This window comes from Epinephelus lanceolatus, chromosome 4 (genome assembly GCF_041903045.1).
Source record: "Epinephelus lanceolatus isolate andai-2023 chromosome 4, ASM4190304v1, whole genome shotgun sequence".
NCBI lineage: Eukaryota > Metazoa > Chordata > Actinopteri > Perciformes > Serranidae > Epinephelus > Epinephelus lanceolatus.
The window spans coordinates 45959699-45979096 of NC_135737.1; the positions used below are offsets into that span (position 1 = coordinate 45959699).

The following is a 19398-nucleotide window of genomic DNA, read 5'->3' on the forward strand; positions in this document are numbered from 1 at the left end:
ACATTTTGTTGATTGTTTTAGAGCATTCATTGTTTGTTAGACTTAAAACATAGCAAACTGGGAGGTCTGGATTATCTTGAGTGATTGGGTCATAATTTTCTTTTTAGTTACATTATATTCGAGAGAAGGCAGACATCTCTCAAAGTCATCTCTCCAACGCTCAGTAACTCACACCAAAACAATCTAGATATATAAACAGCAATACAGGTAAGAGGAAAAATATGTATTTTTGATTTTGGGGGTGAAATGACTCTTTAAACAATGTAACAGATAGTCTCTGTGAAGAACTTTAATTGTGTATGTGGATATCACACAGCACTCAAGGTTTATACCCAAGATTCTAACACCTCATGAGAATTACTTTCCATCTTTAAGTAAAAAAAAAAAAAAAAACATAAATATTGCAAGGTTTTTTTTTGTGGTGCAAAATTGGATCTCCTCTCACTAGAAAGGCACTTAGGTTTTGGAGAGGTACTCTAAACTACATGTAGCACTAAATGCTGGCATGTTGAATCGTCCCCAGCTGAATGGTGGGTCAGATCAGAGCTGCCTGTGTTCCTTCAAAAGCCTTAAAGAGAGAAGGACACACTCACAAAGCCTTTTTAGTGGTTTATCAGTGCTTACGACTGTTCGCTCATGCTCATTCATGCTCATGCACTCAGTCTGTTCTGAAGCTCTGGATGTCTCGTTTGCATTTCCTTTCATCCTTTTGTTTTTTTGGTTTTTTTTGCCCTGAGCTCTCCTGTTCCCTCCCCACACACACACACACACACACACACACACATCTGTGTATCAAGGATGTCTCATAACACTCTCACCACTGCACTGAATTGCACAACTCGTGGTCTTTTGTCTTTGAATTAAACAACATTTTTTTGTAAGTTCAGATTTGGGTTAGGTAATAGCTGGATTCGATGTAGCGTCCCTGTAAATAACAGCTAGTATCTTCTAATGTTAGACTAACGCTTGCCTTATTCTAAGTGGAAATAAATAGCATTATAATGTGGGAATTCCTGATTTTCAAAATGTAGTCACATTCCAGGTTTTTGATCATGTAGTGTATATTTATATTTGTAGTAAAGTATTTATCTATTATCATTGTAAAGTGTTGTTTACTTTTCTTTGTGCCCATTCAGCAGAAGTAGAACATGTCAAACATTAATGAAGCACATGCAAACTGAGTGATGGACTGCAGTGTCAGATCAGGCAGTATTTTGCATCCTAATGCGGACAGAGATTGATTGGTTAATCAATATGACCACTGTTGTTTCCCATCATGAACACCTTTCTCCATGATAGTTAGATGTCACACATTAATACTTGGGGTTAGACTGAAAGCTGATATTTATTCATTCTGTCAGTGGCCAATATTTTTACATGAATGTTCATTATGTTTAATTTTCTCATTCACCTCCAAACATGAATTCTGGTCAAAGTGGAAAGAACTTTTTCTCCATCAGTGTCTACGTCTGTATTCTGGTACAATCAAACATGCCTTAAAATACTCTTCTTAATTATTAAGAAATACAAATGTTTTTAAAGCTCTATTAATTGACTGATAGTTGTTTATGACCACTTATGTGCAGCCAAACAACCTGAAAAAACTGACGTCTCATTTTACAAAGATGATATGGTGAATGTGTAATCAGGCAGCTGCCTTTTTACACAACGTGGAGCAACATAATAGACCAAAACGATACACAAAAAAAAGAAAAAGCTAATGTGCCCCATATAGCTACATAAAACTTCAAAGTTGGGTGATGGTTCTTCTTTCTGTCACTAAAAACAACACATCTCATGTTCACATTTAGTAATTTTATTCAGTGTTAATATAAAAATACTTGATTTGTGCAGCTTTAAAAGAGCTAGTAAAAAATGTAAAATGTGAAAGCTGTTAATAACTGATGTAGTTTTGGGAACCACTACGGAGAGTGGCACAAATTATAAAACTGCCTATTCACACATCAGGTGGACAAGAAGTACATTAGCATTCATTTGAACACCTGTTTCCGGACACTTGATGAATGTGAGTCCAAATTAATGCAAGAAGAACTGATCATTTTGTGGGTAAAGTATTCCTTTAAAGACAGAACCCTCCATATAGCTGGGGAAATGCAGAATTTGGTGATGAATCCTGATGGATTTGTCACTACAAGTGACCCCCCATCAAAATACACAAAGTCATTTGATCCGTGGTGTATAAGAAATTTGAGAAGTGCAGCTCTTTTGCACTCTTAATGTCGCCAAACCTCTGCTATTTTAGAAAAAGACAACGTTAACTAGCTCATAAAAAACTTTTGGTCAAGGGGCAGTATGCAGGCATGGTATTAGCAAGGGATACAAAAGCAGGCTAATATTCTGACAAAATACACAAACTCCACTCACCTGGGTTTACAGCCACTCAGCAAATTTGTGTTTCCTAAGATAGCGAAGGCATGACCTGCCCTACTTGCCTTACTCTGCTTCTGATTGGCTCACCCTGACATTCTTAAGGCCAAACACACCGGCAGCGAATGTCACGCATCCAAAATTACGCCCCTATTATTTTCAATCTACAACCCAAACGCTGGTGGTGGCCAGACGCATGTCCTGGACGGCACTTCACGTCACTGTCCTATTTCCAGTCTCGCCGCTCACTGAATTAAATGCACTTTTACACCCCACTTGCTCTCTACTTGTATCAGTTCCCATCGCAGCTCTTTTTCTCTGCTCCGATGGCAGCTCGACTCCTCTCCTCACCATTAATGCATCAAGAGAACTCTGTTGCTGTGTCTCCTGTGTGACAAAGAATGGATGAGGAGAGACTCTTTGTTGAGGTCGAGATATATCCCGAGCTCATCGATCCACAGTCCCGTCATTGTTAAGACCAAAAAGATACTGCCTGGTGAGTCATAGCTCTGGAGATCGGCTCTTCAGGTGAGAAATTGAGTTTAATTAGTGGGTGTTTTCAAATGATTCTAAGCTAACGCAGAGGTGGAGGAAGTACAGATCTTTCAGTATAAGTAGTATTAACTTTGCGTGGTTGTCTGTTGACGAGCTGCAGCCTGACGTATCCAGTGCATGTTTAGTGCACTTGACGCGCGTTAACCAATCCCACTCCTCTTGCCTTAACCTAACCCAGCAACCAAAGGGAATGAGTACTAGCCAATCAGATGGAGAGTAGGGCAGGTCATGCATTCACTATCCAAGGAAATTCAAATTTGGGTGGGTTTTAAAGAATTTATAATCTTACTTTCAAGCAGTTAGCTAGCTGGAGTTCATCCCACCAGATGGAGTCGTGGAGTATTGACCAGCATTTACCAACCTGTTGGCGATTTAGACGCAGGTAACTTTGTAGTTTTATTTTGACTTACTTGTATATTTCTGCACAGTCTAAATATTAAATAAGTTTACACCAGCAGTTTCTCCCTTTATAGAGTGAAATCCTGATTACATTGATTCTCCCAGATGTCACATCCCTGAATATTGGCAAACTGATCTCAGTCCAACCCTAAGTATCACACAAAGTCACTTCACTAAGCGTCATCTGGGATCTACAGGGTTATTGACGATGCTGCCGTACAATCAGGAGTCAAAGCTCTCCTTTCCTTTTTCAGTTAACCGGACATGCTTCTTCTTCTTCTTCATCATTTCTTTTTATCACGTCCTTGTAACAGATTGCGTTCGGTAATAAAAGGCTTTCTGGCTGCGGAGACTGAACTCCGCAGCAGATGGTCAAGATGTTAGAGGTGTGATGGACGGCAGGATTAGCTCTTTACAGAAACAGATTTTCAGAGCTGCCGGCTGGTCGCAGGAAGAAAGGAAATGGAGCACTTGTAGGGGTCATTTTGTTTCTGTCATCTTTGGTTCATCAGACACTAGAATGGATGGGCTTCATGTTGATGAGAGGCCACATCAACACTTGTAAACATGACTCATTTCCCACAACACCATGGCCCATAATCTCAAACTCTGTAAACTGACTTTTTCTCTTCGGATGCTTGTAAAAGACATTTGCTGTTGTTAATGTATCTCTCAAAATAATTGTATTTTTAAATACTTTTGTTGACAATACAGTACTGACATACATCTCTCTGGGCCCTCGAACCAGGATGCACAGAGACAAAAAAAGATGCTTAATAAAGATATTCTGATATGTTTATTTGACTGCTTTTTTTCTGACAACAACGAGACAAAACAATCAGTACAGTTTCTTTATTCAAGCGTGCATTTACAAATCAACTCACAGTCAGTTAAAGGGCTTTTTAAAGGTGCTGGGCAGAAATTACAGAGTCATAAATACACAGGTTTTATTGCACGTCAAGTGATGCTGCTGTGTGGAGTATTAAAGGCACACGACTAACAGAGAGAGCACTTCACCTCCAGCCTGAGCTCAACCTGCATAGTACACGAGCTGCACTACAACATGGCAAACACACAGGTTACTCACATAGGGATTAAACACACATCACGTGACACGTTTGCAAGTCGTCGAGACACGAGACAGTCTGTTGAACTCATAGCTGGTGTTGTGAATTAATGATGCAGGGTGTGTGCGTGACTTTGGTCAAATCAGATTCCCATCTGATTGACAACTTTATTAAAGTCACAGTAACAGACTGGGGTGTGTGTGTGTGTGTGTGTGTGTGTGTGTGTGTGTGTGTTTGGTTTATGAAGCTGCTCTCTCCATCAGCAGGATAAGGATCGTTTAAAGGCAGCATCACCATCAAACTCTCCTATAAAATTAAATGTTTAGTCCTTAAAAAGTTAAATAAGAAAATTAAAGCATTACAGATCTCACTCATCCCTACATTACAGGTGAGTTTAATCTCTCATTTTAAGGCTGGGTTCCACAGTATATCTTCATATTTCAACCACAGGAAGTGTTAGCACCTCAAATGCTGTGGATAAAACGCACCCAGATCTGTTCCTTCAGCTGGAGGAATGAAATACTGAGCCCAGCCTCGGTCAGTGTGAACGGGTGGTGTTAGTGTCGGTGGCGTGCTGGTAGCCAGTTCCTGCCGTCTCAGTGTGGCTGAAACGTCTTGGCCAAGTCCTCCAGCAGAGACATTAACTTCTGCTCCTCCAGGGCAGAGCTGTGGGTCCAGGCCAGTGGCAGGTGGGTGGACACCATCTTTCGGTCTGTGCAGAAACACACACACATAAGAAGGTGTGTCCATGTTAGAGTTGTCTATTGATCTGTGATGTATTCCCTATTCCCTAATCAAGTCCTGATGTTGAATATTGATTTCTACAAGGCGTCAGGGGGTCAGTTCTGACAGAGTCTGTGTTTACGAGGCAATAAAGCACAAGTACAAACATCAGCCTGCTACTTTAGAGGGAAATAGAAATGCAGACACTGGAGTAATTGTCAGCCCTCGTTCCCAACTGCAACAGAGGCAGCCAGTCATCACCCCTGACACTGACACGTGATTCAAACACCAGGGTTTGTACAGAGTTTACTAAGAGCAATATTAGACATTTTTAAAGGGACAGTTCACCTGAAAATCAAAAATACAATTTTGCTACACCTGTAGTGCTGTTAATACATCTAAATTTGTTTTGATGTAACTTGCCAAGTGTTGGAGATATCAGCCGTAGAGATGTCTGCCTTCTCTCCAATATAATTAAACAGGATGGCACTCAGCTATTTGTGCTCAAAGTGCTAAAAAAAAAAATACATTTGAAAAACTCAACAGTAATGTCTCGTTCCAGAAATCATGACCCAGTTACTCAAGATAATCCACAGACTTTGTCGTGAGCAATTTCATGTAGGAACTATTTTCTGTTAAAGATCTACACCCGCCAACCATATCACCAGGGGCGAAAATCCCATTTCATAGTTGGGGGGGACAATAAACAGTAAAATTTTAGAGAATAATTCCAGGGAGGGGGCAAGGAAAAAAAAAGTTGTAGCCTGTCTTTTATACAGCATCTTTTACCGCAATTTGAAGCTTTAATCTTCTCTCTATCTCTCCAACAGGCAGAGTGAATGTCTATACTTATGAGAAATGGCTTAACAACTAAACATTTCCTGCAATTAAACTGGTGAACTGGTTTATAAACAGTGTGCTGTGAGATCTGCTGCTGCGCACCTCACAACCGTGCGTAATAGTCGCACGTAATGACCGCTCCTCGTCTGCACGTCTTTGATGTTTGTCTCAATGACAGGTGGAGAGCCTACAGACAGGTACCCATTGCTCCACCACTGACTGCTCTTGTCCTGTCCTCTCCCTCTTCTTTCTCTCTTGTCCTCTCTATCACTAAACTCTGAGCTTAATCATTAGCTTTTAGCTTAGCAGCACTCGTAATTGAGTAGGCTTTTGAACAATGCAGGAGAAATGTTGCAGACAGTTTATATTATCAGCCTGGGCCTGGGGCTTGTTGTAATAGTAAATGGGATGTGTTGTAACTTGTGTAGCCTAAGTTAAACTGTGTCTGTGTGAGTGTACATTTTACCCTGCGATGCGCGATGTGGGAAGTGGTTCCAGCCACACGCTGCTACTGCTGCCAAGCAGCCCCGCCCGTTGGAAAGAGTGTGGGATATACCGCTACTAGGAATGGGAGGGGGGGACTAAATCTTTTAAGATTTAAATAGCACATTATTGCGCGATTATAATGAGCACCGCTTACATTGTGCTTTTAATAAATACTACTGCATTGTTCAAAAATTATTAATTGTGTCTCGAATGATTCCCCCTGTCCCCCCCGGGATTTCCGCCCCTGCATATCACCATGCAAAGCGTGCATCTACTCATAGACAAGAGGCTCCTGCTTGTCACAGTGCAACATATAATCATCAACTGCACCATCCTCGGCTTAGCTGTAATGTTAGCTGGCTCAGTGGTGCTGGGTGAGCTAGCTGTAGATGCATGCTTCCTTCTGCGCAGTGATACAGTTGGTGGGTGTAGTTCGGAAGAGAGAAAACAGTTCCTTAATGAAACTGCTCAGAACAAGGTCTGTGGATTATCTTGAGTTAAGGCTGATATACACTGCAATTTTGGGCCGTCCCAGATTAAAGATGACCATCGGTAACGGTGATATCTTTGGTCGTGGCTCTAAAACGGTGGTCCTACGTTGCACAGTGTGAGAGGTTCAAGGATGGATGTTGTCACAGTCTCGCGATCAAAGACAGCCTGGGATAAAACTCTGACAGTGTCAGAAATTTGGGTTGACCATCTCACAGTGTGACATAGATTGCAATATAAAACCTGTTTCCCGTGTGAGATGCAGAACCAGCATTTGTATGTGGGGCTCATGTGGGTAGTAAATGGGGTGAAAATTGGCCCTATATGGGATTGTCCATGAGTTCCATATCAGCCCCATGCCAGTTGCCCAGTGGGTCAGTTTACCCAAGTGGGCCCCAGATAACACGCCCATTTTGGGCCCATACCCACTTGGTACCAAGGAAGCTCTAGCATAACCCATTTTGGGACCAAGTGGGAAACCCACCCATTGTACACTGGACAGCAAATACTGTTTCCAGTTTTAATCTGAACATATACAAGACAGGATCCCAGGTTTTTTTTAACTTGCATGAGAATGCCAAAATCAAAAACAATCAGTGTTGCTATGATAACAGTGAAGTTATATGTCACAATATCAGCACTTACAGCAGATGGGCTTAGCGAATGTTGACGTAGAGCAATGCAAAAGCAGTTTGACTGCTGTTCAGGAAAACACTTTAAATATGAAGTCCTATCCTTCAAAAAAGTCCAAACAGACTTCTGTCAGCTGTCCTCAATCATGTCTCCATGTCACTGTCACTTTATACTAGTATTACATACACACACACTGAAAACAGGACGCTGGACCAACCTGCCTAAAATAAGAAAAAAGAGGACACTAGACATAACTGCCTCATATTACAGCACGTTAAAAGATGAATAAAGTTCATTTGTGTCTCTGTTGAAGTGAGAATTTTATATGAGGCTTCAGTCGCCTTCAAGGCCACCAAGGTCATTGTGTGTGTGTGTGTGTGTCTACACTAAAGTGCACTTGTGTGTGTGTGTGTGCTCACAGAGGCACTGTACTCTCTAGCAGTATCTGGCACCAAAAGCAGCCCACTCCAGCTGCAATGGACACTGGCCAAACCCTCACTCACACACACACACACACACACCATGCAAACCCACAACTGATCCACACAAAATTCAGCCAGTAGTATTTGTCACTCTTCTCTTCTTCTCCCCTTCTCACTGTTTTAACAATCTTGAGATACTAAGATTGTATTTATGTCTCTTTATTTTAACACAAATCCCTAATAGATGAGCAGGTAAATGAACATGACAGAGATTGCTTTAGTAATACAACATACCCTGGTAGAAACGTCCACTGGGGTTTGTGGTTGCAGCCTCAGAGATAGCCAGCCAAACCACGGTGTCGGCCCCCTGCTCTGGGGCCCGCAGACTGTCCTTCATGGAGCTATGGAAGTCTGGCATGGCATTGGCCACCGCTAGGACAGAAAGACATTGACATAGAGGGACAGGAACAAACTTGCAAGTATTAGGACACTATAATGGCTAATGATTGTTTTGAATACAGAATGACATCGATCCGTTTTCATCCACTTATCTGGGGCCGGGTCGCGGGGGCAGCCAGGCAAGCAAAGCTCCCCACACGTCCCTCTCCCCAGCAACACTTTCCAGCTCCTCCTGGAGGACACCAAGGTGTTCCCAGGCCAGATGAGATATATAATGCCGCCAGTGTGTTCTGGGTCTGCCCCGGGGCCTCCTACCAGTGGGACGTGCCTGGAACACCTCTAACTAACCCCTTTTTGACACGAAGGAGCAGCGGCTCTACTCCGAGCTCCCTCCAGATGTCTGACTCCTCCCCCTATCTCTAAGGCTGAGCCCAGACACCCCACATTTCGACTGCTTGTATCCATGATCTCATTCTTTCGGTCACTACCCAGAGCTCATGACCATAGGTGAGGGTTGGGACACAGATGGACCAGTAAATTGAAAGCTTCGCTCTCTGGCTCAGCTCCCTCTTAACTACGATCGTCCGTGGATAGAGAATGATTTTGTTTAATTTGTCTAAAAAGTTATGGCTGCTAATTTTTAGTGTTGTGCGTGTGTGTGTGAGGGGGCGGTACCTGGAGTGTCAACCCAGCCAGGATGCATGACGGAGAAGTGGATGTTTGTGTGAGCCTTCGCCAGCTGCTCTGTCATCACCACCTGCTGCCTCTGAAACGCACACACACACACACACACACACACACACACACATAAATGTGTCTTAAGTGAGATCCTGAGGACGTCAGAAAGGTTGGACCCTCAGCAGGTGACACTCACATGTCAGTGTTATTTAAGCCAACCATCCTAATGCTGCACATTTCAAATTATCACCACAAAACATATGGAATAGACTCAGATATGAGGCATCTTTGCCCAGGTGGCATTTGATGAATCACAGCTCTCTATGACATCAATCAAAACAGGACTAAAACTAAAACTTCCACTTGCCAGTATTTTGATGCAGCATCTTTAAATGTAGCCAACATTTTATACGTCTTGTCTGTTTCCTACATTCCTCAGTTGAGTCTTAATGCATGGATCAGCATGTCTCAATCTCACGTCTTACTTTGTGCTGGGCGTAGACCATGGTGCCGTCATAGCGGCCCCTGTCAGACTGCAGGTTTCCTGTCCGGAGCTTCTGCACCAACATTCCCCCTGATGATACTGTGATCTGAAACATGGACGAAGGGAAACAGGACAGAAGAGGGAGCTGAGGTTGATACGGGAATGGTATAATACCCAGTTTCATATGATATTTATGTACTGTAAACAACATGGAGGCGCCTGAGCTGGCGGCTAGCAGCTAACGGTGCTTAAAGGCAATGAGCAACAAAAGAAGAAATGACCCATAAAATTAGCAAGAAATTAATAAGTGAAAAATAAAAACAAGAAAATTATTAAAAAATGAACACAAACAAACAAGGAAATGACCTGGGAAAGTGCTTAAAATTATAATAACTCTGTACCACAATTTTAAATATGTAATAAGAATAATTATACATGTAATTTTCCTCCAGATTTCTTCTTCTTACAATATATTTTTTTATTATTATTTTTCAACAATTCTGGTTTTCCTAGTTGTTGCTCATTGCCTTTATTCCCATTTACCAAATTAGTAAAATAAATAAATAAATAAATAAATAATAATAATAAAGTTAAAAACAAACAAGGAAATGACCTGGAAAAAGTGTTTGAAAATTCTAATAATTATGTGCCATCATTTTAAATATGTAATAGAGATGATTATAATTTTCCTCTAGCATTTTTTCCCCTATTTTATTTTTTTATTATTAATTGCTAAACTTAGATGTTGCTGATTGTCTTTTTTCCCAGTGTTTTTTTTTTTTGTTGTTGAAAGAAATCGCACCAGCTTGCTACCAAATTAGTAAAAAGAAAAGAAAAAAAGAAGAAGTTGAAAACAAACAAGGAAATGACCTGGAAAAAGTGCTTTAAAATCATCATAATTCTGTAACATAATTTTAAATATGTAATAGTAATAATTATAAATATCATTTATATTTTTATTTATATAGCTTTTTTCTTTTATTCCTAGTTTATTTTATATTTTATTAATGTTTTCTAAAGGTGTCTGAAAGCAGCACAAGAAAAGTGATGTCATTTCAGGTTTCAAATGGTTAAAATAATACTACTTTTGAATGCAGTGGGTTTTTTTTTTTTGTGGTATTGTTTTTACTTTACTAAAGACATCCTCCACTGCTGACTACACAGCAGCATTTTTACACTGAAATAATAAATATATTATTGGATATTATTGCAGTCTGTAATCATGTGTTGTTAGCAACAAAAAAAAAAAAAAAACCTCTATATGTCTGATTTTTTTAACTAATTTTCAGAATGATTTCTGAGGTCATGTCTCATTGGTGTGACCTGCAATGAACCATTAAATAGCCACAACCCAGCAGCCATTAAATGTTCATTAAAATGATGGATTACGCTGCAATATTTAAAGTCTGTTAACTGTTCCTAAAAGTTTTTAAAATAGTAAGCACAGTAAAACTTCTCACCACTCTGGGATCTGTGCTCTTCTCCAGCAGAGGGACGAGGCTCTTGGTGAGGATGTAAACACCTGATTGAAAAAAAAAACATCATAACTTTCCCATCGTTTTACCTCATCATCGTTTTCTTCACACCTCACCCCATCCTTTGACTCACTGAGGACGTTGGTGGCAAAGCTCTTCTCAAGCCCCTCGGCGTTTACTTCCCTCTGACTCATGATGGAGCCTGCGTTATTGATCTGCACAGATTACAACACATGAGGTCATTACGTCTGGTTTTTATTGATCCAAGACAGACCAAGAAAAAGTAACAAAGTAAGAGAGAGAGGAAAAGTGAAGTACCTACCAACAAAAAATTGAATCAATAATCACATTACTATATATTTCCAAATGTGAAAACAGGAAACTCACCAGTACATTGAGGGTCTTGTACTTCCTCTTGAAGGCCTCAGCGAACTCCCAGACCTTCTTGGTCTCAGACAGGTCCAGGATGTGGACGTAGACCTCCTGTAATGATGCCAGCCATTTAGAATAATAAACAGTGTCACATTGTGGAACCAGACAATTTGAAGGTTGTCTATCCCCGTGTGTTTTTAAATTGCCTGTAGAGAAGTGAGTCATACTGTACTTTATTTCCCGTCTCCTTGACGATATCAGCCCTCGCCTCCTCAGCCTTGTCCTTGTTCCTGCACACCATGTGAATTGTTCCACCTGTGACGGAGATGGAGCAAATGTCATTCTTTCCCAGCTGAGGAAAACAGTATTTGAAGACACATTTATTCTTGTTAAAGGGGAATGAGTAGGAGCTAATGGTTTTTACCTGGACATACTTAATGTTTATACTTTACTGTAGTGTGTGACATTTACAGTGTGGGAGATCAGGTGTGTTAGCAGCTGCCATCAAGTCATAAAAGGCAAGACTGAGGTGCAGTGGGCCTGTTTGTCACGCTCCATGGTTGGAGAACTGCTGTGCATGAGTTTAAGGTTTTACATGTGACGTGTAACTTGGCTCGGGAACCAGAAGGTTGCCGGTTCAAGTCCCTGTACAGACCAAACATGTAACATGGACTGGTTGCTAGAGAGGTGCCAGTTCAGGGGTAGCCAACCTGCGCCTCCAGCCAAGTGTGACAGACCGTTCCTACAGATAGAGGGACATTCCTAGCTCGGCGTATGGAGCAAGAAAAGTTCATACAGAATTACAAAATGACAAAAAAAATCACAAGGCTTTTTGACATGTTGCATTATTTGTAATTTAGTTTTTGCATGGCCATTTTTCAGGTGTTAAAATAAATGGTTTTGAACAACTTTAGACTTGAACGGTGACCCCTGACCCACAGAGTTACACAACATTGTTTGTAATTTAGTTTCTTGCACAACAATGTTCAGGCATTGAAATAAACAGTTTTATATTTATTACATACTTATGACTATTACCACTTCTCTTCGTTTTCATCTCTTAAGTACGGTGTGCTCCAGGGGTCAGTTCTGGGACCAGTTTTATTCTCCTTGTACCTGCTTCCCCTTGGGCACATTATTCAGAGTCATGTTGTCTCTTTTCATTTTTATGCAGATGATACACATATGTACATGCCTGTTAGAGCCACAGACCCTTGAATGATGTGTTCACTCAATGACTGCCTTACTGATGTTAAAAGCCGGATGTCAAAACATTTTCTTCTGCTGAAAAAAACAGAGATTGTTGTCATCGGGCCCCAGCATGTTACTCAACAAATTCTGCCTTCAGCTGGTCCCCTAGTGGATAATATCAAACATGCTGCTTCGAATCTGGTTTGACAGTAATTTAAGTTTTGAACTGCATGTCACAAAGCTACAATACATGTTGACTTTTAAAGACACAGAGACAATTTTACACGCCTTCATCTCATCATGCTTAAATCACTACAACAGCTTCTTTTCATGCCTGAATCAAAAATGTCTTAATCGACTCCAGACTGTAAAGAATCCAGCTGCCAGCCTCTTTACTGGCTTCCAGTATATTTTAGAATAGATTTTAAGATTTTACTGATTGCTTTTAAGGCTCTTCATGGTTTCTCTCCCAGCTAAATCTCTGACCTCTTAGTACCATACACACCAGGACGTACTTTGGGGTCCTTCTGCCTGTTCCAGAGGCCCGATTGAAAACTAAAGGGGACAGAGCATTTCCTGTCAGGGCCCAGAGGCTCTGTCTTGTCTGTTTAAATTGTTGACATGTAAAGCATTTTGTAACTCTGTTTTAGAAGTGCTTTATAAATAAAGATTATTAATATTATTATAATTATTATTCATAATAATTATAATAATAATAATAATAAACCCATTATCTTCATATGAAGACATCGTCGTCTTTTCAAAACTACTCACTGTTCAAAGAAAATGTTTAGGTTTTTTTATACTTATCAGGTCCAACTAATGAAAAATAAACTAATGCTGGTGTCTGAGGAGGATGTGAGTTGATCTGTAGTAGTGTCAGCACCTTTCTTAGCGATGGCCATGGCAGTAGCTTTCCCAATGCCGCTGTTGGCTCCTGTTATCATGAAGGAGCGTCCAGCCACAGACACCTCCAGGTCCTTCTCCACGAACCTCTTGGAGGCTGACAGGAAGGCATTCCTGTGAGACATATGACCATCAACTGCGTTATATTCATGTCAGCAACATCTGCACATTTAATGCATCCATGCATCCGCTGTAAAGCTCTGCCTCAGGGCTCAGCTGAGTGATGCTGAGATTAAAGGGCTGTAAATGGAGAGAAAAAGTGTGTGTATGTGTGTGTGTGTTAGTTCAGTTCAGAACGGGTCAGTGTTTGAGGTCAGCCTGTGTACTGTACGTGTCCTCACAGCTTTACTGTACAGATACAATGAAGACGAGAGTGTGCCTGGCATCATCTCTGGTGAGAAGGGGTTTGGGGTCAGACTACCGACGGTGACAACAGGATCGGTGTGTGTGCGCGTTTGTGTGTGTGAGCATGTGTAGCACCAAGGAATTCAATTCCCCCCATTGTCCTGGATGCCATTGTTGAGGGCGGTTGAAGTGGGGGGATAAAGGGACAGGGCGGGGGGTAAGTCGGAGGCTAAATGCCCGCTCTGTTCGATGGTGTCATGCAGAGAGCTATTAGTGTAGGGTCAGAGCGGGTTGCCGGGCAGCTCTCTGGGAGAAAAGATAACACAGAACAAAGGGGAGAAGGGAAACAATCACAAAAGCACCTCTTCACACAACTTGGCGTGCTGCACGCTGATGAGGAAAGGCGCCTTAGGGCCACCATAGATCAGATCAGGACTGATAAAGCGTTTAGGGCCTCTTTGGGGTTGAGCAGCAGATGTATGGTCTTACATGGCTCCTGCTGAGTCACAATGAAGTTTGCTCAAATCAAAAATCAATAATATTCAAAGCGGTGCTGCCGTTACGTTCTGTTCACTGATGTAGCAGCAGACAAAAGGTCAAAACCTCATCTTATCCCTTTCAAAGTTCCAGCCCTTAAATAACCTTTGACCTCACCAAACCTCTTATCACCTGCACACACTTGTTTGATATCAATGATTATTTTGCCCGATCAACAGCCCAAAGAGCCAAACATGTTACGAAGCAAAGAAAAGCAGCACATCCTCACATTCGGGGGTGTAAATATGGACAGTGCAGGCAGGGCGGTGGCACTGGGGCCCGTGAGGTGAGGCCTCGGGCCCTCTTATAATATGTAGGGCAGAAAATGGGGCCTTGTGGGTAAATCTCTTAGGATCTATTGATACAGACAACTAGAAAAACATCTGAAAAGAACTCCCTTAGCACTTCACTGATTCATTTGAATTTGTTTGTTTTTGTGTAAATTGTACATCTCTAACAATGGTGTATCACTTCTTAGTCTGTAACTCTTGCTCAGTTGTGCAATCCTTGCTTTTATCTTTTTCTTTAATGTATGATTGTTGTTAATTAATAGGGGAGGTACCTTCGTATTTGTCTTCTAACGTCTTCTGCAGAATTTTTCAACTGTTTTAGCTGTATTTTCTATCATGTTTGTGTAAATAAATGGAAAAAAGCCTTAATTTATAGCTAGTTTTATTTTGCAGAGTATGGTGCCTGTAAATGTTAAATATCAGAACATTTATCTTTTAGTGTCCTGTGATGTTTACTCCCAGTTGAATCAGAAATAAAATTACAATAAATTCATTAAGAAAAAAGCAGAATTTAATATTAGGAGATATTATTAGCCATTACATCATAAAGTATTTCATCTAGGGCTGCAACTAACAGTTATTTTCACTATCATGATTAATTGATTAGTTGTTTGGTCTATCAGGTGTCAGAAAATGGTGAAAAAGTCAGTCAGTGTTTCCCAAAGCCAAACATGACGTCCTCAAACAAACTGGTTTTATCCACAACCCAAAGATATTCAGTTTACTGTCACAGAGGAGAAACGAGGACAGACAAGATTCACGTTTTAAAAAGCTGGAATCAGAGAAATTTGACTTATTTTCTCCTTAAAAAATGACTCAGATCCAGAGACACACTACAATATTTTGAAGCTGGAAAAGATAAAGTTTGCTTTACGAGGACTTCAGGACAAATTTTAGAAGGGTACGTCAACCCTTCATCACATATCTGCTTGAACAGCTGTGAGGTTGTCTGTTTTATTTTATTCAGTTTCTTTTTTTATGTGGGCATATTATTATCTCATTCTGGATTTAATCTGACTGTTTGTTCCCAGGGTGTGAGGAAAAAAATGTTTTCATGTACTTTTGTCTATGTTTTCTTAAATATGAAAACTAATAAATAAAATGGATTGATTAATAACTTATCAAATTAGTTGGCAATTAATTCAATAGATGGAAACTATTCGATTAATCGTTCCAGCTCTGATTCAATTTTTAAATTTTCTTCCATATTGAGTTTCTTAATTTTTTCCAGTTACATCCTATGATGCATTACTGTTTCCAGAAAAGTTATTACTGTGTACTGATCTGAATTAATGATAATAAAATGTCCCTACACACACACACACACACACACACACACACACACACACACACACACACACACACACACACACACACACACACACAGATACAGTAGGGAGGATGCCCCCAGGACACAGCAGCAGGACACAGCCTCTCTCCATCCTCTAACACACCTGAGTGCAGTCTCAGTCAGCAGACACACAGATCAGATGAAGACTTTATCTTACCTGGTGAACTCGGTCACTCCCTTCAGAAACCAGGCGGAGTTGCGGTACAGAGACATGGTGTTGCTCTGGAAGCCTCTCGCTGAGCTCAGCTCTCTGCTCCGCTTTTACCCTGGACCCAAACCACGTGGAGCTCCTCTGGATCAGCATCAGTAGGCGACAGCACGTCCTGCGGCCCCCCAGCGGCGGCAGGAAGGATGCAACACCTCACATGGCTTATATTAACACACATCATGAACATATTATATCGACATGTGTGGTCCAAACTGTCAAAGTGAATTTACAGCACGTTGTCAAACTCGTGCCGTTTATTCCTACTTTATGTACACTTCCTTTTATTGTGGTGGCATCTCCCAGGTAAACAGCTTCAGCTCCGCCCCCACGGGTGTACAGTTCAAAGGGGCAAAATATGACATTAAATATAAACTCATGTACAGTAAAACAAACCTGGCAGGCAGACAATGAGGGAAAAGCTAAGAAATACTGGCTCCAGGTCCTCTGCAAATTTAGCTAAAGTTAGGGACTGTATATTACTTGTCAGAGGACGCAGGTGGCTGAGGTGTGACTTGTTTTGTTTTTTTAATCTTGACCCTCCCCAAAGCTTAAAGTATTTTTTCTTGAGTCACTTCCTTCACCATAACTTTTTTAATTTTATTTTTCTAATTTTATTTCACGTACCACATAATATGTTGGTATTGGAGCTGTTGCAATGAGTGTGAGGACGTCAGGACCTCAGGGATACACTGGTTTGAGTTGGACATCTATGGAGTGAATGATTTGGGCCAGAGAGTGGAGTTTGAGAGGATACTTTAATCTCCAAATGCAGGAAGTTTACAACACTGACAGTAAATGTGTGGTTTTGAAAATTAACAAAGGAAAATATATTTAAACTCAATTCTTATAAGATAAACATTCATGATATTACTCCTTCAAACAAGTCTGATAAACAATTTAGAGAGCTCATAAACATAACCTAAACAAGCGATCATCTAAGCTAGCACATCTCGTGATGCGATGCAGTGCTTCATTAACAAAAGCAAACTGTAAAATACACAAAAGCAGGCATCCATCCATCCATCCATCCATCCATTTTCATCCGCTTATCCGGGGCTGGGTCGCGGGGGCAGCAGGCCAAGCAAAGCACCCCAGACGTCCCTCTCCCCAGCAACACTTTCCAGCTCCTCCTGGTGGACCCCGAGGCCTTCCCAGGCCAGACGAGATATGTAATCCCTTCAGCGTGTTCTGGGTCTGCCCCGGGGCCTCGTAACAGTGGGACGTGCCCAGAACACCTCTAACAGGAAGCGCCCAGGAGGATCCTGATGAGATGCCCGAATCACCTCAACTGACGATGCAAATGAGCAGCAGCTCTGCTCCGAGCTCCCTCCAGATGTCCGAGCTCTTCACCCTATCTCTAAGGCTGAGCCCAGTCACCCCACGGAGGAAACTCATTTTGGACTCTTGTATCTGTGACCTCATTCTTCCACAGCTGTAGAAGACATCCTGTGTGGTACCTGTGCCCAAGACTCCACACCCCAAGGACTTCAGCAGCTTCAGACCGGTGGCATTAACATCACACCTCATGAAGACTCTGGAGCGCCTGGTCCTGTCTCGTCTCCACCCTGCAGTAGGCCCTTCAATGGACCCGCTGCAGTTTGCCTACCAGCCTGGCACTGAGGTGGACGACGCCGTCATCTTCCTCCTGCATAGAGCTCTTTCCCACCTGGAGAAGCCTGGAAGCTCTGTGAGAATCATGTTCTTTGATTTCTCTAGTGCTTTCAACACCATACAGCCTGCGCTTCTGAAGGACAAACTGGAGCACATAGGGGTGGCTAATCACCTCACATCCTGGATCCTGGACTACCTCACGGACTGGCCGCAGTATGTCAGGACCCAGGATTGTGTATCGGACTTGGTTGTCTGCAGTACGGGGGCCCCACAGGGGACGGTGCTGGCACTGTTCCTCTTCACCCTCTGCACTGCAGACTTTTCATACAACACCCCCACCTGTCACCTGCAGAAGTTCTCCGATGACTCTGCCATTGTCGGCCTCATCACAGATGGGGATGACAGGGAGTACAGAGAACTGAACCAAGACTGACAGTTGAAAAGTACCTGGGTGTTCATCTTAACAATAAACTGGACTGGACTAATCACATAACAGCACTGTACAGGAAAGGCCAAAGCAGACTGTACCTGCTGAGGCGGCTCAGGTCTTTTGGAGTGCAGGGGGCGCTCCTGAAGACCTTCTTTGACACTGTGGTGGCATCAGCCACCTTTTACGGAGTGGTCTGCTGGGGCAGCAGCGTCTCGGCTGCAGATAGGAAGAGACTGGACAAGCTGATCAAGAAGGCCAGCTCTGTCCTGGGATGCTCTCTGGACTCTGTGCAGGTGGTGGGAGACAGGAGGATGACAGCCAAGCTATCATCTCTGAGGACTAATGACTCCCATCCTCTGCAGGAGGAGATAAAGGCTGTGGAGAGCTCCTTCAGTGATAGACTGATTCACCCAAAGTGTGTGAAGGAGCGCTATCGTAGGTCCTTCCTGCTGCTGCTGTCAGGCTACATAACCAGCACTGCTCACAGTAAACTGCACCATGGACACTTTATAAACACCACTATGAGCATTGTTGTCCCCCATGTTGTTGTTTATTTGCACATACAATATTCACTTTAATCCATTGCTCACTTATTATTGTTATTATTATTTATTGCTGTTTCTTGTATTTTTTTGTACTTTTTTTGCATGAATAAAAATTATTCAGTTGTTCACCACCCCTTCATAACGAGCAGTCCCTGAGCTCAGTTTACTGGAAATCAAAGGTAGTAGTCTTTAGTTAAACAACAAGTGTCAGTACATTGAAATATTTACATTGTCAGGTGAAGACAGACTAAATGATCTGGAAGAGAACAAAACTATACACAAAAACTATTAAAAACAATTAGATGGATTACTATGGTAAATGATTTAAAGACGCCCACCTCGACCACAGAGACAGAGAGAGAAAAAGAAAAACATTTGACATATTAAATACAGAAGCTCATGGCTGCCATCATCTGATAATACTGATGTTACAACTCAAAATGTTGGGTTTTTATCTCACAATGTGAACATGTATTTTGTCAGTTTCTCCTTGGACACCCCAAACTGGATATATTAGACAATAATAAGCTACATAAACTCAACATCTCCTCACTGACAGCCCGGCACTGATTCA

At 41.7% G+C, this 19398-nt stretch overlaps 1 protein-coding gene across 1 annotated transcript; it reads right to left on the reverse strand.

Annotated features, from left to right (window-relative positions):
• Nucleotides 1-4119: 4119 nt before the first annotated feature.
• dhrs12la (dehydrogenase/reductase 12-like a) lies at nt 4120-16314 on the reverse strand. The gene is made up of 10 exons (XM_033631226.2): nt 16188-16314; nt 13488-13621; nt 11643-11725; nt 11426-11521; nt 11172-11253; nt 11024-11085; nt 9565-9669; nt 9077-9167; nt 8297-8434; nt 4120-5121 (listed from the first exon to the last, which is right to left on the reverse strand). The coding sequence occupies exons 1-10, from the start codon at nt 16241-16243 to the stop codon at nt 5006-5008; spliced, it is 963 nt and encodes a 320-aa protein (XP_033487117.1). The 5' UTR covers nt 16244-16314; the 3' UTR covers nt 4120-5005.
• Nucleotides 16315-19398: the final 3084 nt, after the last annotated feature.

Coding starts and splice junctions, on each gene's coding strand:
- dhrs12la (XM_033631226.2), bottom strand. CDS start 16,243: ATGTCTCTGTACCGCAACTCCGCCTGGTTTCTGAAGGGAGTGACCGAG. Junction 9,168..9,564: donor TGGTCTACGCCCAGCACAAA/GTAAGACGTGAG, acceptor TGTGCGTTTCAG/AGGCAGCAGGTGGTGATGAC. Junction 8,435..9,076: donor TGGCTGGGTTGACACTCCAG/GTACCGCCCCCT, acceptor TTTCTGTCCTAG/CGGTGGCCAATGCCATGCCA.